This window comes from Sorex araneus, chromosome 5 (genome assembly GCF_027595985.1).
Source record: "Sorex araneus isolate mSorAra2 chromosome 5, mSorAra2.pri, whole genome shotgun sequence".
NCBI lineage: Eukaryota > Metazoa > Chordata > Mammalia > Eulipotyphla > Soricidae > Sorex > Sorex araneus.
Window position 1 is genome coordinate 110,420,645 of NC_073306.1, and position 23,082 is coordinate 110,443,726.

Below are 23,082 nucleotides of genomic sequence, written 5' to 3' on the forward strand. Positions count from 1 at the left end.
TCTGTGGAGCCAGGCCTAGAATGGCTTCCTTGGGCATACATCCATTGGCTCCCATATACCTGGTGCCCATGGTGGGGAAGCATCCTCCAACACTCATGAGTACCTTTGCACTTATCAAATAAGCTCTTACGGGACACTAAAAATGTCCCGTGCTCAGAATGAAAATACTCAGTGCTGAATCAGAAACTACCAAGACCCTGCTGGGCTGAGGGAGGGTCAAGTAGGAGACTAGTCACACCCACTCTATTCTTGGTATCTTCACTTATTCGCCAAGTCATCAGATTAAGGTTGTAGTAAAGTGGGGTCTTTTGAAATGTAAATCAGAACTGTGTGAGAGAGGCTTTGAGTTTAATAGAGCAGATGAGAAATGCAGAAGCAGCAGCAATTCTTCCTCACAGATGTAGAAGTCAGTAGAGTAGTAAATGAAAACTTTACCCTGCTCCACATCCTCTGACTAAAACCACAAACTCATGCTGGATTAGGAAGGTGAATGGTATCACAGTATTCCAACCTTAGGCCCCTGGGCGCCAAAGTATGCAATCCCTTATTCTGTCCTGATATGACAACTTTCTGTCCTATGACTGAACTTTTTCTACTCTATATTCAAAAAAGAACTATCTTTGTGTGCACCTGTACTAGCACTATTGGAGTTGTGTTTATGGTAAACCATAATAAACAGTATTGTATTATAAATCACAGAATGCTTATTTTTTAAAAAAGTTTAAAAATTAAGTTTATTCAATTTGGACGACTCTCAAAAAATTAGATATTGAATTCCCACTTGACCCAGCAATACCACTGCTGGGAATATATCCCAGAGAGGCAAAAAAGTACAATTGAAACAACATCTGCACATGTATGTTCATCGCAGCACTGTTTACAATAGCCAGAATCTGGAAAAAACCCAAATGCCCCAGAACGGATGACTGGTTGAGGAAACTTTGGTACATCTATACAATGGAATACTATGCAGCTGTTAGAAAAAAGGAGGTCACAAATTTTTTATTTAAGTGGATCGGCATGAAAAGTTTCATGCTAAGTGAAATGAGTCAGAAAGAGAGAGACAGACATAGAAAGATTGCACTCATCTATGGTATATAGAATAACAGAGTGGGAGACTAACACCCAAGAACTGTAGAAATAAGTACCAGGAGGTTGACTCCATGGCTTCGAGGCTGGCCTCACGTTCCGGGGAAAGGTCAACTCAGAGAAGCGATCACCAACTACATTGTAGTCGAAGGCCATGTGGGGGAAGGGAGTTGCGGGCTGAATGAGGGCTAGAGACTGAGCACAGCGGCCACTCAACACCTTTATTGCAAACCACAACAGCTAATTAGAGAGAGAAAACAGAAGGGAATGCCTTGCCACAGTGGCAGGGTGGGGTGGGGGGGAGATGGGATTGGGGAGGGTGGGAGGGACACTGGGTTTACGGGTGGTGGAGAATGGGCACTGGTGAAGGGATGGGTTCCCAAACTTTGTATGAGGGAAGTATAAGCACAAAAGTGTATAAATCTGTAACTGTACCCTCACGGTGATTCTCTAATTAAAAATAAAAAAAAATTAAGTTTATTAAATTGGGGCGAATGTTTGCCCTAAAGGTAATCAAGGAAACTTAGGCCCAGATAAGAACTTAAGAAGCAGTTAGTGGCAAATTGTGAGAAGATAGATTTGAAGCAAACACTGAAGATGAAACAGCAGACCTCTTTTCCCTCCTTTCCCACTCTCATTTCTTGCCCCAAAGATCAAGGGAGAACAAAAGAGAATCTGCTACTGGATAAAGAATAAAATAAAGGGCTGGAAGAGTTGAGCAGACCTGGAGAGTCCCATGTGGTCTCCTGGTAAAGCTGTGAGTCTCAGGGCACTTTCTGGTGGCACAATTGGAAGTTCCTACTATTGTGTGGTATTGTGAGAGCACATTCATGCTGTCTCAATATACACTGTTGGGGAATGGGGAAGATCTAAGGAATGAATAGGAGATTCAGATGACCTAGGGGAATATTCTTAGGTGTCTTAATGGTGGCCACAAGACACAAGTTGAACCACTGGATAACTGACTTTTAAAAGTTTCCTGGCCTCACGTTTCATATCTTTGCCTGTATATTAGACCCCTCACATATGCCTTAGAGCAAACCCTGGTAATGTCTGGAACAAGAACCACACTGAAAGTGTTGAGTCACAAGTCGGGTAAAATCAGAAACCAACTCCCATATTAAGATGGGGGGAGAACCTGAAGAAAGTGACAAGCCACTCCAGGTTAGTAAAAAGTCATTTTTCAGGATGTATTTTGGGATGGTGTGGGGAGTAGGGTGGCAGGGGACTGTTTCATCTATGCTAAAGATCCTGGGGATCACTTAGTCCTATGATGCCAAACTGATTGGCTAGTAGCTTAAACTGGTGATGTAGCACCTCTTGGACCCTGGAATGTCTCTGAAATCCTCCAGAGTCATACTCAACAGCATCCAGTGAACCTTGTAGCTCCACACATGCACACACACACACACACACACACACGCACACACACCACACACACTTATGCTTGCAAGGTATTAGTGATATCCTATGATGCTATCTTCCTAGCCCAAGGATGGTGACAGTTTTAATGAACCATAGAACTTCAGAGGTTTTTCCTGAGTGACTATAATACAGGATTATTTTATGCATCCTGCCACAAAGATCCCCTTCTACTAAATCTCAAAAGTGTGTGTGTACCTTAACTCAGCAGTTAGGTTTACCGATTAGACAGCCTCAGCAACACGTGCCATCTTCTCAAGGCTGTGCCCTCAGAGCAGCTTTGGGGATGACACACTCCCAGGAGAGGGGATGAAGATGACTCTATTGCAAATGTCCTGCTTGCCAGGCAAGTCTTGCTTACCTTCCCCAACAGAAAAAATACATGAGGAAGCAATGAGCCTGTTTATGAAGCTTTAAGTGCTAGCTGATGAGAAAGGGAAACCAAGAACATTTAAGAAGATTTTATTGTGAATTATTAATCTTTTTTAAAATGCAGAAGGATAGAGTCTTGGAGAGAGTACAGGAGGTCAGGTACTTGCCCTGCATAAGACTAACCTGATTAGATCACTAGCAAGGGTTCCCTGAATAATTCCAGGTATAATTCCTCAGCCAGGAGTAAGCCTTGAGCACCACAATGTATGGCTGAAATTCCCCAAAATGTAGAGAGATAGAAGAGAGATAGAAATTATGCCAGAACTAAGGTCTGTGGTTCAAGCTGGAGCTAATTCTTTCTCTTGTTATCATACTCATACATTGACCATAAAGATGGTATACTTCTCCCTGCTCAGAGAACAAACCTATCCTTCACAAGACTCCTTCTTGCTCATCTCTTTTCTTTGAAGAACAGCTATGCTCCATTTGCTTGGGTATTGCTTTAGCATTATTTTTCTGGTCTCTCCTAGGTTAATCATGTAAGTTTCTTTTAGTTTTCATATTTTCTGTATTCCTTCATAATGAAACCTTTATATTTTCCTTGACTAACATTAGTAGAACAAGAATGAGGGAAACGTGACTGACAATTTCATTGTTACTTCTCGTTGCTCTAGCACCCCTGAATTTGTACAACAGCTTGTACTATCCCTGGGAGCTAATTTTGGTTTCCACATTTGTCCTGTTCTCCCTGGTGTGTATATTCCATGTGTGAAATTACCATTATGATAATTACTCGTGCAAAGTCAGGGCTCTGTTTCTGGTGGGCCATCTGCCCTACCTCACCTCTGCCTTCCTCCTGGAGCACCATGAGGGGTCTAGTGATGCCAAAGAGGAATGTGATGTGTCAGTGCCCACAGATAGCAAAGTATCATCAGAGGTAGGTAGTAGGGGCCAAAAGTTTCAGTGCCCAAGATGCTCTTACAAGTATATAGCTAGAAGCCAGCAGTGGAGCAAATCTCAGAACAGCAAACACCAATAAGGGGAGTGACACTCCTGAAGGGTCCAATATAGCAGACATAGCTACCAAACTCTCTCTACTGACTCCTTTGCCTTCACACACCCCATGCAAGATGAGGATATTGTGTCCACTTCCAGTTAGGAGGTTATGGAGGCTACAGAAGTAACTGCCTTGCTCAAGATCACACAGAACGTGAACAGTCTGAATCCAGCAACTGTGCTCTAGAGCCCAAGTTCAAAACAACTGTCCTACTCAAACTACCTTTCCTTCTCAGAAGGCCTGCAAGATTCCTGACCCACAGAGCCTTGTTAGGCATGAAGGATCTTTCAGATATTAGGAAAGAATTGTTAACTTTCATGACCCAGATTTAGTATACCAGGCTGGGTCAGATCATGCTGAAGGCCTCTTCTCCTCAACCATATATGTCTTTCTTGGGGTGTTATAGGATATGTTATGATTGTTGAAAGTGTTGTATAGATAGGACACCATCCTCCAGTTCCATGGGATGGTATAACCTGGTCCATTTACTACTTTCCTGCTAGCTTATGTTGATTTGTGATAGATATGCTATACAGCCTGTCCCCAAAAATCTCCACACCAATATCCTGACCTTACGTCAGCAGTTTTCAAGCCAGTGCTGGTTGCCAAGTGTAAGAAAGTTGAAAACCACTCCTTTAATAATTTGTGTGGTCCAGAATGTGCTATGTCTGAATCCTCTTTAGTTCTAGAAAGGATTTAAAACCAACCATGGTTAATCAATTAATTTTTCCCAATGCAGTTGAGTTTATAATGAATTTTCTTTAACATTCCAGGTGTGAGGGGAGGCTCCCCAATGATGCTCAAAAGTCTAGGGACCACTCTCAGCAATACTTTGTGGGCCTAATGCTTGCTCAGTTCTAGCAATATGGTATTGTTTGAAGTTGGCAGTGCTAGGATTTACCCAGGCTAAGATTCACCTTTGGATATGCCCAAACATGCAAAGTCCCACCTTAAAGTCAAAGTGTTTCCTAGCACAAAATTTTACTCCCTGTTTACCAAATTTCAAGGGGAAACAATCTCTTTCCTTTTATCCCAGAAAAACAAAACTTATCTTAATTACTTTTGATCTTAACTCTGTATCACCTAAAATCCACCACCCTTTGTCTGTGGGGGTGAAAACTGAAAGTTTTTTATAGTTCATTTGTCATCAAAACATGACTTTCTGACAGGAGCTATTCATAACCACTATCAATCCTACTTGGCATTGATATGAATATTCTCTCGCAGAAAAATTGAATCTGATTACTAAAGGTTTCCCTAGGCTTTGGGTTGCATAATCTGGTGGTAGTACTTATAGTATACACACACACACACACACACACACACGCATACACATAGTATAACACAGAGACTCTAACTTCAAAATGCAAAATATTTTAAAGTCCAAAATCTGTTTGATACTTTGTTTGGTCTTCAGATAAAATATTTTGAACTTCTGCTCTAATTTACTTTGATGCTATAGTATTCTTTAGAAAAGAAATACATAGCGTTGTTTTTCACTTATAATGTGCACATTTTGTTGATTTTGTTTCCCTTCTTCTCTTCCTTCTGTGCTGTTGTGATGATCAGCTATTATATCCATGCTTAACAGTGGGAATCAGAGGTCACACACTGAACTTGTGATGCTGGACTAATCTTAGAAGAAACACCAAGCCAACAAAACTCTTAGGTTTGAATCCCAATGTCTGGGATTCAAACTCTGGGGCCTTCCTGGGATGGGGATGAGCCAATTCCTCACCCTCCTAAGCCCCAGCAGCCCCAATCACACCCCACATCCTCTGGCATACAAACAGTTCAGCTTCACAGCTTCACAACTAATCTCAGAAGTGATGCCACACCACAGAATTGTCCCAATTCCAAAGCTACTGGAGCACACAGCTACCTCCAAATTTCAAAATGCTGACAGACCAATAGAAACAGAGCAAATTAGATGGAGAAATTGCATAGAAGGCACCAGGCTCAGAGTCAAACACAGAAGGCTCAACTAGCACTAAGCAAATCAGTGAATCCTCAGACAATGGCTTTAACATCACCATTGTAAGATATAACAATTTTCAAAAACTTTCTTTTACTAAACTATTTTTTTAGTAATTCCATTCGCCATTTTGTTGTAACAGGCAAATTATTTTCGCCTGCTAATGGGAAAGGCTTGGAGATTGGATGAGAAACTGGGGACATTGGTGGAGGGAATGTCACACTAGTGGTGGTATTGGTCTTAGAACAATAAATGCCTGAAACAACTGCACTATGAGCAAGTTTGTTCATTAGGTGCTTAAATAAGGTGTCAAAAAAATAAATGAAGTTGTGGTGCTCAAACACACACAGTTTCAATAGAGCCAGAGATCACTTCTCATTCCAGGGATAACAGACAAGACAGAGCTGCCAGCACAAGAAGCATAGTTGTTGGGGCCTGTTAAGTGTACGAGGCAATCTCAGGGATCAAGCTCATTGCCTTACACTTGCCTGGGAGGACAATGAATTTCTAGTCAATATAACTTCGGAGTATTGTCAGAGTAAAGAGTCACAATAGAGGTTGTGTTGATAGCATGGATTCCAGAGCTGATTCCTGCATTCAGATCCCAGTTTCAACTAACCACGTGTCTTTGAGGTGGTTTCTTAACTTCTTTGTAACTCATATTTTAGGAAAAGCATATAATTCTGTTTAACTGATTTTCCAAAACAACCATCCTATTATAAGATTGTCTAGTTTTCCTCCGACATGTGAGGACACCAGAGAAGTTGGATAAGGTTAGATGGGAAACTATCAACAAGTGAGAACTGAAAATATAATCTTCCTTGTGCCAAGCCAAGAGTTTTTTTCAATTCATTACCTTCCTTGACTCATAGCTCCACCCCAATAATTACTGTAGCAGCAAGACCATAATCCAGGCAGTTCAACTTGATTTTGTTTGTAGAGTAATGAGACCTGCATTTGATTGTCTTGGGAGAATAAGAGGTTATTTTATACTTCAAAAGAAAAACCATGAGTGAATTGCATTCCTTTTAAATGGTATTAGTAAATTGATATTGCGTGTATTATTCTCTCTTCCAAGCCTGCTAGGAGGAAAAACAGAATCAGAAAGGTTAATATAAAGTTCTTTCCACCTTTGCCCTTTGTCCCCTTTGAGTTGTTTTCCATCAACAGACAGCACACAGAAACCTGAAGGCAAAGAAGCATAGAAACAATCTCAGAGCAGAAAGCAGGGCAGAGTGTTGTAATATAAATCTCAGGTAAAGATAGAACAAAAGGAGGACCAACAACTCAGAATTCCATGAGTACAGATATCAAGGGGTATTCCTTTCTATAAGGGGAACAGGCAGTTCCTTTAAAGAAATAGTCATTCACAAGAGGAATTCCCACACAAAGTGTTTTTTTAAGCCTACAGTTAGGGTAATTTATTATACATCAATGGGTAATTAATACAATTATCATATTTCACAGGCAGAGTGATAGCACAGCAGGTAGGGCTTGCATGCCTTGCACATGACTGACCCAGGCTCAATTCCTCTGTCCCTTTTGGAGAGCACAGCAAGCCACTGAGAGTATCCCATCTGCATGGCAGAGTGGCAAGCTACCCTTGGCGTATTCGATATGCCAAACAGTAACAAGTCTCACAGTGGAGACGTTACTGGTGCCCGCTTGAGCAAATCAATGAACAACTGGATGACAGTGCTACAAAATGCTACAGTGCTTTATATTTCACAGTTTCTGAGAGTTATGAATCTGGTTGGAGAGTTCTGGCCCAATTTGCATCAACATGGCTCACCGTGGTTCAATTCCTCACTGTTGGTCAGCAAAAAAGATTCAGTTCTTTCTCTTGTGGGCATCTCCAACAAATTCTTACAGAATGGCAACTGGAAAGTGATTCAAAAAAGCAAAGACAACAAGATGGAAGCCATGGTATCCTTCACTGACCACTGACAGATGCTTAATCTTAATCTATTCCATTTGTTAGGATTTGTGAGGTCCATCCAACTTTTTAAGGTGAGGAAGTATTTAAAGGTGAGTGTAAAAAATTACAAAGGCCCGCGCCGCTCGCGTTCGGTTCGCTCTAGCCGCTGTGTATGGACTGGATTGGGATGGCTCCTCCTTGTGCTCTGCTTCTGTGTGTGCCGCTGTGCTCTCTTCTGTCTGTCTCTCTGTCTCTGTCTCTGTAGTCTCTCTTCTAGTCTCTTCCAACCTCTTTCTGTCTCTGTTTCTGTCTTCTCTCTTGCTTCTGTGTCTATTCTCTCCACTTCTGTGTCTTCTCTGCTGCTCTATCTTGCCTCTTTCTCTCTCACTTCTGTGTCTTTTCCTTGCTGTGTCTTCTGTCTGTGTTCTGCTGCCTCTGTGTCCTGATGCCTCTTCTGTCTCTGCTGTCTCCCTCTCTCTTTGTCCCTACAGTCTTTGTTTATATAGCAATCACATAGGGTGGTGACACAAAGGTGGGTTGACATTAACAAATCAACAAAGAGGGGTAAGACCACTCCTCCAGGAGAGTAACAAAAATCTCATCTAAGGAAATTACTCCAGATTACTAGGAGATCCGCTCAAGGGTGGGGTCCAAACTAGGGTGTGTTAGGGTGTGTCCCTTTCTTCCTTCCTCAGCTAGTAATCCACTTAAGTAGTAAGTCTACTTCAAATATTTCTAGCAATGCCATTCTGTATGAGCACAGTAAGAGATGTACCAAACTTAAAGTTTGCTTCTTTCTGAGGACATCTCACTATATTTTCTAGACCACAGTCCTGAGGCCAGGTTAGTTTTCCTAACCCCAGCAGGGTCCTAGTCTCGTCGTTACTTTTAGATCATGACAGCATTTGTCTATGACCATGTTCTCAACTTATAGTTGAGTATTGTGGCACATTGGTCTGGCCCATTTCAATGCCAGGGTAGCTCACAGCTTGTCCTGGGTCCATTTCGTCCTTCATCGGGACCCTGCTTTTGAGGTGCTAGAAACTAAGGGCAACTGAAATGAGAAAGCAGATGCCCAGGAGTAAATATTATTGGAGTCAATCAACTCCCAAGTTACAAAGCATAATATTAACTGTCTTCCTGTGTCCATACAGAAAGGACATTGCTTTATGGTAAACTAAGTTCTCTGTGGCAAGGCTAAAAGGACAAACCCAATGTTATCCTACAGGTGAGGATGCCTGTTTTTTTTAAAAAAAAAATTATTAGTGAATCACCGTGAGGTACTGTTAACTACTTAGAAACATTCATGTTTGCATTTCAGTCATACAATGATTGGTTACCCATCCCTCCACCTGTGCCCATTCTCCACCACCAATGATTTCAGTATCCCTCCCACGCCCACCCTCTCCCCCACCCCACCCCACCTCTGTGACAGGGCATGTTCGCTCTCTCCTTTTGGGTATTGTGGTTTGAAATAGAGGTATCAAGTGGCTATTGTGTTCAATCTATAATCTATTTTCGGCAGCTCCCAACCCGAATGGGTCTTCCCAGCACCCTTTATTTGGTGTCCCCTGCTCTGTCTGAGCTGTCTTTTCCTCCAGCATGTGAGATCAGCTTCCAAGCCATAGGGTAAACCTCCTGGTTGAGGAAGCCTTTTGAAGTGAGGAGTATTTTAGAATTTCTAGACTGATTTAAAAAATATCACAGAAACTGGAGAAACAGTTAAAATGCTTGTCTTGCACCCTTACTAACCCAGGTTCAATTCCTGGCACCATGTAGAATGAATCCCTGAGCATATTGCTGGGAGTAGTGCCTGGGTGTGGCCCAACCATTCTCCAAAATAAATAAATAAAATTTTAAAGCCCACATATACGCAGGAGATTAGTATCACTGTCCTCCCATTGTTCATCAGTTTGCTCGAGCAGGCACCAGTAACGTCTCCATTGTGAGACTTGTTGTTACTGTTTTTGGCATATTGAATACACCACGGGTAGCTTGACACTCTCTGTTGTGCAGACAGGATACTCTTGGTAGCTTGCCAGGCTCTCCGAGAGGGACGGAAGAATTGAACCCAGGTCAGTAGCGTGCAAGGAAAATGCCCTACCTGCTGTGCTATCGCCCCAGTCAACCTGGACCCTATACAGTACCAGGAATTGGCCCAGGTTTGGCTGTGAGCAAGGCAAGAGCTTTATACTCCTGTACTATCTCTCTGGCCCAAGTCTCCATTGTGTGTGTGTGTGTGTGTGTGTGTGTGTGTGTGTGTGTGTGTGTGTGTGCGTGCTCAGGGCCTTACTCCAGAGATCACTCCTATCAGATACATGATTTGAAAATATTTTCTCCTGTTTCATAGGTTGTCATTTTTTTTTGTTGATCATCTTTTGGTGCACAGTTGTTTCAATTTTAATGTAGTACCAAGGAATAATTGAGATGATTGATTAATTATGTCACTTTTTCCAAACAAGATTTTTTTTTTTTTGGTCACATCCAGCAGTGTTCAGGGCTAATGCCTGGCTCTGCGCTCAAAAGTCACTCCTGGGGCTGGAGCAATAGCACAGTGGGTAGGGTGTTTGCCTTGCACGTGGCCGACCCGGGTTCGATTCCCAGCATCCCATATGGTCCCCTGAGCACCGCCAGGGGTAATTCCTGAGTGCAGAGCCAGGAGTAACCCCTGTGCATTACCAGGTGTGACCCAAAAAGCAAAAAAAAAAAAGAAAAAAAGTCACTCCTGGCAGTGCTATTTTTTTTAGCGTGGGGGGTGGGATGGGGAGGTCTCCCATCCCCTCTTCCATAATAGCCTGAAGGTTTTAGTCACAAAGCCTGCATACCTGAGTTTTTCAATAGATTCACGTACCCATTCCACTATTTTTGTTATCCTCCTTACTCTATTCTGTTACCTCTTCTCTTGTTACCCACTATCTACTGTGTCTCTTTATCACCCATTCTCTTTCTGTTGTTCACCATTTCCCTGTTAGCAACACACCTCTCTGTCCATACATTTTTCTCTTAGTACTTTATTGCTCTGGATCCAAGCAGGAAACTATAGAGTATTGAAATGGGGACTTGGTTGGGGGAAGGGCACTGGAAAGATAGTACACGAGACAGACACTTGCATTGTGTGCAGCAGACAAGGGATTTGCCCCTGACACCTCAGATGTGTTCCCTGAGCTCTGCTAGATTAGTAGGAGAAATAATTCAGGGCGATTTTACAGCAGATCTGCAGGGCTAGCTAAGAAATTTAAACTTCACAGTCATCCCACACCATGCTCTTCCCCCAGAAACCAAGAATCTCAGAACTTGTAATCAGGGCCTTGCCATCTCAGTCTTCCCAACTCACTTCTCTACCAACCCCATTTCCTCTTTTTGCTTTTTTTTCTTGGCAATTTAATTCTTAGAAAACAGTTAAACTTGATCCAAGGCATTCCTGGCTTAGAATGGACTAAAATCAGCTGTGGAAGTTGTCCAGTTCTAATTAAAATTATTCTGGTAGCTTAATGAATCCAAAGGAATCAGTCTCTATAATTGCTTTCATGTAGGGAAGTAGGGCTCCAGTGACACTTAGGGACTTCTGGCAACCAAAAACTATACAAACAATAGAGTCTTTGCTTGTGAGTTCTATGATTTAACTATCTTCACAAAACTTAACACAAGTTCAAGGAACTAACCATAGAGGGAAAGTATTAAAGAGCAGACGTTAGAGTGAAAGGTGGTTTGATTCCCAGAGTGGGGCTTCCACAGTGAATACGGCCTGCTAGGGAGGAACCCTGAAAGTACTATCTTATTTTTTCCCCTTACAAAGCTGTTTGTGGTTAGGTTTCAGTCATGCAGTGTTCCAACACCCATCCCTCCACCACTGTACATTGCCCAGCACCAGTACAATGTCCCTAGTCCCCACCCCTCAACACCCCCCCAACCCGTCTCTATGGCAGGCACTTTCTTTCTGTCTGTCTCTGTCTCTCTGTATCTCTGCCTGTTTTTCTGTCTCTGTCTCTCTCTCTCTCTGTCTCTCTCTCTCTTCCCCTCCCCTTTTGAGCATTTTGGTTTGCGATACAGATACTGAAATGTTATCATGTGTATTCCTTCACCTATTCTTTTTTTTTTTAATTTAAATTTTATTGAATCACCATGTGGAGGGTTACAAAGTTCTCATGATTATGTCAGTTATACAGTACTCAAACACCCTTCCCTTCACCCGTGCCCATATTCCATCACCAACCACCCCATTATACCTCCCGCCCCCTCCCACCCCCCCAGTCCCCGCCCTTGTAAGTGATAAGTTTCACTTCGTTTACGCTTTATCTTGGTTACAGTCCATGTTTCAACACATAATTCACTATTGTTGCTAGGGATTCCCCCCAAAAAAGAGAAGACAGTCCCACTGTCAAGGAAGCATTTGATGGCTCTCCATTGCTGAGAATGTAGAGATATTAAGTCCCGCTGTTTGTTACATAACTTTTCTATTTTTTTCCCCCCTCGTCCCGCGCCACCGAGATCACGCCTGTTTAGTAATCACCACGCTGCCTGACAAAGGGAAAACAAACCAAAAGAGATGGTTATTTCTCGTCATCAGCCGGTGTGGGGCTCTAGCTTAGTTGATAGTCTGGTATAATGTCTGCAAGCAGTTTCTGGAACCAAAAGTAATACGCTGGTATCGGCCCCGGCTCAAGATTCCACCAGCGTCCCGCTGTTCCAAGTACATAATAATTTATTCCCTTGCATCCGGTTCCCACGCCACCAGGTCCGTGTCAGCTTAATGGACATCATACTACGGTTAACGCCACGCCGCGTTTTTTCCCGAGAAAGAAGGATATTTCTTCTCAGCCGGCATGGGGATATGGCTTAGTTCAGTCTATAGAGATGGCTACCACTTTGGTGGCCTTCAATATTTCAGCAAAAGACTTACTATTCTTGTTAGGATTTCCCACCAAAGTCCGACCCGTTAAAATCCAGGGAAAATTCTGCCTAAAATTCTATAGCTACAATCTTTTACCCTTTAACAAAAAACTTAGTACTATTGTTTGGAGTTTCCCCCCACGTTAAGCCCTGCCACAAAGGAACATTTACACGTTGCTGACAATCAAGAGGTTTTGGATTTCTATATGAAGTCCAAGGAAAATTCTTTTGGTAATTGCATTGCTCGCTGGCAGCGCCTGGGCCAGAAGCTCCCAGCACACAGTTTGGAGGCATTTTGGGGGCGCCGCTCGTATCCAAAGTGGTTCAGTTGCCTCCGGGGTCGATCTTGCGCGGGGCCGCAAAGGAGCGTCCCCACATGGCTCTCTGCTTAAATGTCGGCTGGCACAGAGCAGATCCGGGAGTCCCGCCCATCGGCTATCCCGGGCTTCCTGTAGAGTCTAAAAACCGGCTATAGCCTCACTGCGTTCAAACAGAAAGAGTTGAGAGAGGGGCTGGAGTGATAGCACAGCGGGTAGGGCGTTTGCCTTGCACGCGGCCAACCCGGGTTCGAATCCCAGCATCCCATATGGTCCCCTGAGCACCGCCAGGGGTGATTCCTGAGTGCAGAGCCAGGAGTAACCCCTGTGCATCGCCAGGTGTGACCCAAAAAAGCAAAAAAAAAAAAAAAAAAAAAAAAAAAAAAAAAAAAAAAGAGTTGAGAGAGAAAAGAGCATACCCTGCCGGCAGCGCCTGGGCCAGAAGCTCCCAGCACACAGTTTGGAGGCATTTTGGGGGCGCCGCTCGTGTCCAAAGTGGTTCAGTTGCCTCCGGGGTCGATGTCGCGCGGGGCCGCAAAGGCTCCTTCACCTATTCTTAACACTAAGTTCTTGTCCACCACACTCTTCTGAGTAAAATAGTTATCCCATTCCTGGATCTCTGAGGAATAAGGGAGCTGGCAAAGGTTTCTTTAATGTAATTTCCCAGGTTTGGGGAGGATGACATAGACCTAAAGCAATATAAAGCATGATTGTATACTTCTGGATCCCTGGAAGACAAAGGCATAGATATGAAGACAGCAATATTCCAATTTGCTTCAATCAAAATGTCTGGGGGCTGGAGTAATAGAATAGTGAGCACGGCCCTTGTTTTATATATGGCTGACCTGGGTTCAGTAAGTATATAAGACATCAAAGAGCATTTGGTTGTGTGTGCATATATGTATATATATGCATATGATATGTACATATATATGATCTATTCACTGTATCATTGTATCACTGTCATCCTGTGGTTCATCGATTTGCTTGAGTGGGCACCAATGATGTCTCTATTTGTCCCTGTTTTGTGCTAGTGTAGCCCAATGGCATATTGGCGGCTCTTTCAGGGCCAGAGGAATAAGGACCATCATTGTTACTGTTTTTGGCATATCGAGTATGCCACGGGTAGCTTGCCAGTCTCTGCTGTGCAAGTGTGATACTCTCGGTAGCTTGTCAGGCTCTCCAAGAGGTATGGAGGCTTTTGGAGTGGCCTCTAATGGCCTTTACAGGTGTTCCTAGTCAGGCATATATATATGTATATATATATACATATATTTATATTACTTGTATTACTTGTCATCCTGTTGATCTTAGATTTGCTCGAGCGGGTGCCAGTAACGTCACCATTTGCCCCTGTCGCGTGCTAGTACAGCTCAATGATATCTGCTTGCTCCAGGAACAGGAAGAGCCTCAAATCATTCATTCAGGGATTTGACGAAGAAATATGACCATCTAGTTGTTGGGCAGCCACGCGGTCTTCTGACATCCTGTGGAATCCAGTCGGTAGCAGCTCTAGTCCAGCAGTCGTCTCTGAATTGCATTACATGACCGGCCCATCTGATTTTTGATGCCTTGGCAAATGAGACAGTGTCCCTGATTCTTGACTGTCGACAAAGGTCAGAACTCTGGATTCCTTCTCTCACTTGAGTGAGATGTGATACTCCTAGCATAGCTCTTTTGATTCCTCTTTGGGATACCCGAATAGCATTCTCATCCTGTTTGTATAGGGCCCAGGTCTCTGAGGCGTATGCTAGTGCAGGAAGAACGGTGGAATTAAAAAGATGTGCCTGGAGTTAGAAGTTCTTCGTCCTCTTAACCACTTCTTCGATGCTCTTGAAGGCATTCCACACTGCTCTCTTCCTCCTGCGCAGTTCTGGTGCCAAGTCATTCCTCATGTTGATTTCTCAACCCAGGTACACATAGCTGCTGCATTCGGAGGTGTTCGTTCCATTGAGAGCAAATGGAGCTTCAGGGAGTAGTTTGTTTTCATGAGATGATGTCTTCTTGAGATGATGTGTGTGTGTATATATATATATATGTATATATGTGTATATATGTATATATATGTGTGTGTATGTATATACACATATATATATTTTTTCCTCTATGATTTGTTGCCTACTGTCTGAACCCCATCAAATATGGTGTGGTAAGTATGAAAAATGAGTAGGGAGTGTCTTATGATATGTCATGACCGCACAGTTCAGGAATATGTTCACTCATATATGAGGCTTGGCCTGAGCATGTGGAAAGTGGCCTGGAGCATGGCAGCGGTTGGGTTGTGGAGTTCAGCTGCTGGGGCTGGGTCCCTTGGGGCAGGGAGGGCTCTAGCCCACCCCCCTCTGGGGCACCCCAAGTGAAAACGGCCTGGCATAGAGTTAATGATCTATTAACTTTATCAATGAATTTTATTTGCACTACATTAATTATTAAAAAGAGGGCCTGAGATGTAATACACAATAAATGTGCCTAACATTTATTGGATCCTAGTTATCTCTGTTTGATCCCTGGTACCACATGGACTTCTGCATATTGCTGGGCATGGCCCTGGAAGGCCCCAAACACTACTATAGTGACCCCAGGTGGTCACTATACTATTATAGTGACCCTGGATGGTCACTATAGTCACCAAGCACTACAGGATCCAAATAACACAACTTCTTCTGGCTCCTGCATCGACTCAGACCTGGGTTGGCTGATTATAGCCAGAAATGGTCCTTGGGCCCCTTAGCACCTCAAAGCCCCCTGCCCTCAACAAAGAAATAAAACAAGAAAATTAAAACAGAGTAACTTTTTAGATATTCATCCCATTTTAAAAGAGCAAGGTAACTGTTACAATGATCATTTTTATAAATATCTCCCAAAATAATAGGGGAGAATTTGTATTTTGTTGCATGTTTTGTAGATCTCTTTAAATTTGGGCCTAGTGGAAGCAGCTGGATCCCCATATCAGCTTCTGCATTAATGTGTTGTGAAATCATACATGGAGAGCTCATGTAAAATTTCTCTGTGTAGTCACAGAAGCATGAGAGGATAAAAGACAAATAATGTCTTTGTATTGTTATGAAACAAGTGCTGACCTTAGAAACCCACACTGAGAGCCACTGAGTTAAAGAGGTATTGCAAAATATCTTTTTCCCATGTATCTTATGTCTTACTCTGTAAGAGTATTCTGGAGTCAGGACTGCATAGCTCTGGGATGGTGGCTGATGTGTGCATAAGCATATGGCCTAATAGGAGTGACAACGATAAATAAATGAGAGAATTGTCCCAGACAATGGAAACACCTGGGTGATGTATTGCAGGATAAGGGGAAGTTTCTCCCCGGATTTATTTCTTTTTTCCTAGAATATGAAATTATTTTACTGTTCACCATTAGTGTTTACCTCTATGGAAGAGGAGAGCTGAGGTTCTCTTCTTTTTGATATTAGATGTGAGCATATGAATAGCTTTTTCATGAAGAAGTTCTAAGTTCTGTGGCTCCTTGCCAGACCATGTTCCTTTTGTTATTCACCAGTGTTCTCTGTGGATATCACTGCTCCATCATTCTTGGGCCTAGAGCAAGGATAATATGAATGGTGAGCAAGCCTAAGCTGCCTCTTGCTGGACATACAGTACAAATGAGAAACAAGTTATTGAGATGTTAGATTTGTTTGCTATAGCACCATGATCCATCCCATACCAACTGTTACAATTGCCTCACTAAACAAGTCAAAGATATGTATTTGCCATTTAATACACATTGAGTGAGAGCCCACTGTATGTTGAACAAACACCAACCTGGTTGCTATGATTATACATGGTTTAGGTGGGTCATTATCCCTTCACGGGCTTTTCCTTGAGTAGACAATTAAGTTAAGTCACTCTGTTGTGATCACCAATAATAAAAAAAGTGAGTTACTATTAAATGAAGTCCTTGAATCCTATATATGTGTTGGAATCAGCAAGAAACAGAGGTATCTTAACTGTGATTTTTAAAGAAAAGATTCACCAAGGGAACCATTTTTGAGGTGTGGGAAGGGTTACTAGGGGCCACACACCCATATTCATCTACAAAGGAAAGCCATCTCTACCCTGTCCGAAGGAGCAAGATTAGAAATGATGAGAGCTAGACTAATTGGTGAGTGGCCATTTAATATCAGCTATGATTGCAAAAGGGCACAGCAACAGCAAAACTGCAGCAAAGAAAACAGGGAGTAAGAGAAATAACTTAATAACTTTTGACTTCCCTCACCTTCTACTCTCAAATCTGCCCAAGAATCATCCTTGTCAGATTCATCTGGAAACAAGGATAAGGTACTATAGTGATACCATCAATGTGATTGGTCAAGTTCCTTTTCTTCTGGGCAGGATAGGAAGGGATAAGGAGTAGATCTAAAGAGGGGAGTACAGAATATCCTGAATAAGGTCCCCAAGAGGAGAGATTATGGGAATTACTAAAATGATACATTCTGTGGTGTTCTATTTTGTTCTCTTGATTTAAATGCTTAATCAAAGAACAGGGAAAGAGAAAGTTGAATTATACAGGGCTTGACGTTCCTGTTATGAGAAAGAAACAATTGGTGTAGGGTTAAAAATACAATTCTAAATTTAAAACAAATGTATAACAATACTTTTAAAACAATTTTAGTAGAAAAATGAATGGAAAGAAGCTACAGAAATATCCAAACTACACCTTGTATCTATATATGTATAGCTTCCCTATCAACATCCCACACCAGAGTGGAATAAATACTACTATGGGTGATGTTGTATTGAAATATTATTGACCAGTTAATCTTAGGGATATCACCTGAAGATGAACAATCCATAGGTTTGGATATTCTAAGTATATAATTGTGTATGCTCATAGATCCTTATGAGTAGCTTCATTAGACTCAAAATCTCCTCCAGTTACAAATGATCCTTTTACTGCTTCTATTTTTATATCTTTTCAGAATATTTCATATTCAGTATGTGGCTTTTTCAGATTGACAAACTCTATGATATGCTAGAGAAAAGAATTAATCACACTTCTTGAAGGGGAAAGCAAGGTTCTAAAACAAGAAAAAATATGATAGCCATTGTTACATTTGTATACTGGTACTTCAATTGCAGTGTAATAAAATTAAAATTTTAGTTCCTTGGGGCTGGAGTGATAGCACAGTGGGTAGGGCATTTGCTTTGCATGTGGCTGATCTGGGTTCGATTCCCAGCTTCCTATATGGTCCCCCGAGCACCGCCAGGAGTAATTCCTGAGTGCATGAACCAGGAGTAATCCCTGTGCATCGCCGGGTGTGACCCAAAAAGCCAAAATAATAATAATAATAATAACAATAATAATAATTTTAGTTCCTCTGTCACACTAGTTCATTTCATTTGCTTCATAGTTACATAAGCATTTAAAATATTCTCATTGTTACTAAAGTCTAGGTTAGACAATACTTCTCTAGAATATGTAACATAGGCGATATGGTTACAGTCATCTTCAAAAATACAGGCAGCCTCGGCCTCACATTCTGGGAAGAGGGCAACTCAGAGAAGGGATCACCAACTATAATGTTGTCGGAGGCCATGCGGGGAAAGGGTGTTGCGGGCTGAATGTGGGCTAGAGTCTGAACACAGTGGCCACTCAACACCTTTATTGCAAATCACAACAGCTAATTAGAGAGAGAGAACAGAAGGGAATGTTCTGCCACAGTGGCAGGGTGGGGCGGGGGGAGATGGGATTGGGGAGGGTGGGAGGGACGCTGGGTTTACTGGTGGTGGAGAATGGGCACTGGTGAAGGGATGGGTTCTCGAACTTTGTATGAGGGAAACATGAGCACAAAAGTGTATAAATCTGTAACTGTACCCTCACGGTGATTCACTAATTAAAAACAAATAAATTTAAAAAAATACAGGCAGCCTCTAGGACAAATCAAATTCTATTTGGGAAGAAAAAGTACAATGGCTCAGCCCTTGCTACAATGATATAGACAAAGGTTAGCAATAGCTGTTGTTATTTATTCAGATAAGAACTTAAGATTCTAGTGGGAAAAAAGGGGGAGCTATGCATAATCCCAGGAGGTAAAATTAGGATGGGCAATAATATCACAGAAGAGTGATATCTAGATTAGTTGTCACCAACTTCCTTAGGCTAGGGGTCTCTTTGAACATGTGAAAAAATCCCATTTCTCTCCTGAAAGCAACACATATGAATTACATCATAGTTCAGTTTTGAAAGTCTATAGATTCCTCACAATCAATGTATGGACTCTTCAGAACCCCACTCTTGATTTTGAGCTCCTAAACGTAGTTTCTTTTTTAAAAAGTTTTTGGGGCCACACCCAGCTATGTTCAGGTGTTCCTCAGGGACTATTTAAGTACTAAGAATTGAAGCCAGGACAGCCAGATGCCAGGGAAGCACCCTCCCCATACTACTATCTCTCCAGCCCTAAAGAAGTTATTTCCTTATGTACTAGATGTAGCAGAGTGTGCTGACCCAGATGACACTTACTTACCATATGTTAAAAGAAAGAGGTGCATTTCTACTCAATACAAGTAAGAATTGTAATAGGCCATGTAGCATTTAAGTGGAACAGACACTTAAACAGAACATCTAAGTGCTTCTAGCACTAAAAGTGTTCAAGTAGATTCATAATCATGTAGAGAAAATTTTAGTCTGCTAAGTTACATTGAATAAGCTATACTGGGCATTTACTTGCCCAGGAGTTAAAGGGTCTATTAAAATGGACTGCAGGGTGGAGAAGAGAGTTCGAATAGTAGAGCACTTGTGAGGCATGTGTGAGTCTGCTCTTGACTCTGGCCTAGTTCTTTGCCCCCAAACACTATTGGATGTAGCCCTAGGGCCTGATTACTGCTTCTCAGCAGCAGATCGTGTTCTGCCAAGGGTGGGGTGTGGTCCTAGAGCCCCAAATCCTGCCAACTCCACAGTTGTATAAAATGAAGTAACATAGAGTCCAAGCACAAAATAATTCCATAAGCTTTGAGTGATAGGATTTGGATCTAAAAAGGTTTCATACAATGGGCTGGAGTGATAGCACAGTGGTTGGGCGTTCGCCTTTCACGAGGCCGACCCGAGTTAGATTCCTCCGCCCCTCTCAGAGAGCCCGACAAGCTATCGGGAGTATGGAGCCCACACGGCAGAGCCTGGCAAGCTACCCGTGTGTATTGGATATGCCAAAAACAGTAACAAAAAGTCTCTCAATGAGAGACATTACTGGTGCCCACTCGAACAAATCGATGAGCAACGGGATGACAGTGACAGTGACAACGGGGGGAACTTTATATGGGCTCAAATAGTGTGGGCTATATGAGGACACAAGCCTGTCTTTAGGGAATCATTTGGAACATCACTTTAGAATGTATTTACTCTTTTACTCCGAGTAATAGTTATACACCCAGTTTAACTTCTTTTTCTGGAAACATCAATGTGGTGATCAGAAGGACCCAACAGCAATTTTTCAGCTCACCAGAATGGTGTTTAAGCAAGGGTCTGACAATATTGTGCTGTTTGGGTCCTGTGGTGCCACAGATTACCTGGGCTTCTCTTGAGGTAATGAGCGTCCTCCAGGCTGCTGCACCTTGTGATGCTTGGGTACTATGTGGTACCAGGAATTGAACCCAAAACCTAACTACTGTATCATCTCCTGATTCACCTATGCTTCTGTCTGTTCTCTCTCCATATGCTTTTTCATTCCACTCCTGTCCCTACTATTCAAAGGATCCTTAATGAAACATTCATCTAAATTTGCCCAGATGGTCCTACATGAAATTCTGTGTCTTTATCTGAGGGAGACAGAGGGAGATTTGGGAGAGAAGTAAGATAGCTCATGAGATGGAAACAGTCATAGAAGATGATGCAGTGTAGCCTTTGAAAATGTGAAAAGGGACCAGGAGCCAAGGAGGACAGTTTTAAATACTGGAAGAGGCAACAGAAACACATTCTCCTGAGAACCTTTAGAGGGACAGACCCTGTCCACATCTTTCTTTTCCCTCCCCCACCTTTTTCTTTAATTTTACGGGGTGATAGCAGTTCTCAGGGATTACTCTTGACTCTGTGCTCAGGGATCACTCCTGGTGACTTGGGGGACTGTATGGGGTGCTAGAGATCAAATCCTGGTCAGCTACATGCAAGGCAAACACCCCACTCTCCTATTGCTCAGCCCCTACCACCGTCACCTGTATGACTGTGGGTAAATTACATAATCTCTTTTAAGTCTCAGTTTTCTCAATTGCAACATTGATGTTATCACAGGATTGCTGTTAAGTTTACGTGATTCTCAGCAGGGTGCATGGTCTGTTGGGAACATTCCACAGATAATATATGCTCATTCTATAAGTTCTTCCCATATATTCCTATTTTAAATGGATAGGTCAAGATTGTTATTGTTTGTAGCACAATCGGAAAAGTGTAGACTGAAAAAAATCAAAGAGGGATCTAACCATTCTCTAAATCAGGGCCTTAGACTAAGTAAAGGGAATCAGGTGTAGGGACATATCTTGTTTCTATGTGAAATACTAATATTTTGTTTATTATCAAGTTTTTTGTAACATTAAAAAATATTGCACAAGGGCAGGAGAATTAGTTCAAAGGTTTTGAAAACATTCTGCACGCGAGCAGTTGGTTTGAATTCCTAAGATGACTTGTTCTCCCTCGCACCACCGGGAGTGATCCCTGAGCAGTGAGCAGGGAGGAGCACCCAGAGAAGCCAAAAAAGCAAACAAAAGATAAATAAATAAAAGTGCATGAACATGTTTATCTAGATAACTGGGCTTGTTTTGTACTTCATTCACCTGGCTCCAGGCCAATTCTGTCTATAGTGCCAATTACACCATGACCTAAATTCAGGACCAGAACAAAAAAATAAAAGGAAAGGCCTGGAGAAAAAGACCTGTTTTTTTTGTGCTTTCCAAGCCCAGTGCTTGCTGGTCCGGCCCAGGAAACAGAGCCGAGGAGTGGACTACAAGTCCCAGAAGGCCACGCGGCGCGGCGCCCTCGCCGATTGGCCTCGTCGGCCCCGGCCCGCCCGCCCCGCCCCTGCCGGTGACCCTGGCGGCGAGTCCCGGGCCGCTGCCGGCTAGAAGCAGCCGGGCTCTGGGGAACCGGCCGGATGGCTGCGCGGCCGGTGTCCCGGATGCTCGGGCGGGCGCTGCGCCCCAGCACGCGAGGCTGCAGCTCGGGGGCTCCGGTGACGCAGCCCCGGCGCGGGGAGCCTACCCGGTCTGGCCCCGAGGTGAGCGGCACCTGCGGGGCGGCGCGGGGACAGTGCGGGGGCAGCGCGGTGGGCAGGGCGTCCGGGGCGGGGGGCAGCGCAGTGGGCAGGGCGTCCGGGGCGGGGGGCAGCGCGGTGGGCAGGGCGTCCCGGGGCGGGGGGCAGCGCGGTGGGCAGGGCGTCCCGGGGCGGGGGGCAGCGCGGTGGGCAGGGCGTCCCGGGGCGGGGGGCAGCGCGGTGGGTAGGGGGCAGCGCTAGGGGCAGGCAGGGAGGTGGGCGGCGCGGGGGGCGGCGCAGGGGCAGGGAGTCCCGGGGCGGCAGGCAGCGAGGTGGGCAGCGTGGTGGGCACGGCGTTCCGGGGCGCGGGGCGGGGGGCGCCGCTCACTTCGAGACTCTTCCTCCCCCGCCATGTGTCCTGGGCAGCGGGCGGGCGGGGACCGCGGCCGAGGACAGCATGGCGTGCCCACTCTCGCCCCCCGCACCTTCTTTCTGCCCCCGCGGAGACATTGTCTGGCTGTGAGCAGGTGTTTGTGTGATGCCCAGCTGCGGAGTGTGACAGGGACTAAAAATGTCATCTTGGTGCCACCGAGAGTTGTCACTTCCTGCAGTCACAGGGCCAGGTCCTGAGGCCTTCCTGGACTGAGTCTAGCCTTCCCTGGCATTCCTCTGCCTCTTCAGGGTTGACAGCACCCGTCAGACTAATCTATGACATAACAAGTTCAGATTTGTGATTCCTTGGCCCCTAGACCAAGGGGGAGAGTCCAGGTGTATTTGCACATCCTCACTTTCCCATGGCAGTCAATTTCCCCAGTTTCACAAAGTCCTGCTTGCTTGCAGAAGGCCCA

General features: G+C 43.8%; 1 protein-coding gene across 4 annotated transcripts in view; it reads left to right on the forward strand.

The window, feature by feature from the left end:
• Positions 1–22,072: 22,072 nt before the first annotated feature.
• MOCS1 (molybdenum cofactor synthesis 1) overlaps positions 22,073–23,082 on the forward strand; it is a 33,931-nt gene continuing 32,921 nt past the window's right edge. For all 4 annotated transcript variants that reach the window (XM_055139483.1, XM_055139484.1, XM_055139485.1 and 1 more), the window contains exon 1: positions 22,073–22,258. In XM_055139483.1, coding sequence (XP_054995458.1) covers positions 22,136–22,258 — 123 coding nt within the window. In that variant the 5' untranslated portion in view covers positions 22,073–22,135. The remainder of the gene's footprint in view (positions 22,259–23,082) is intronic.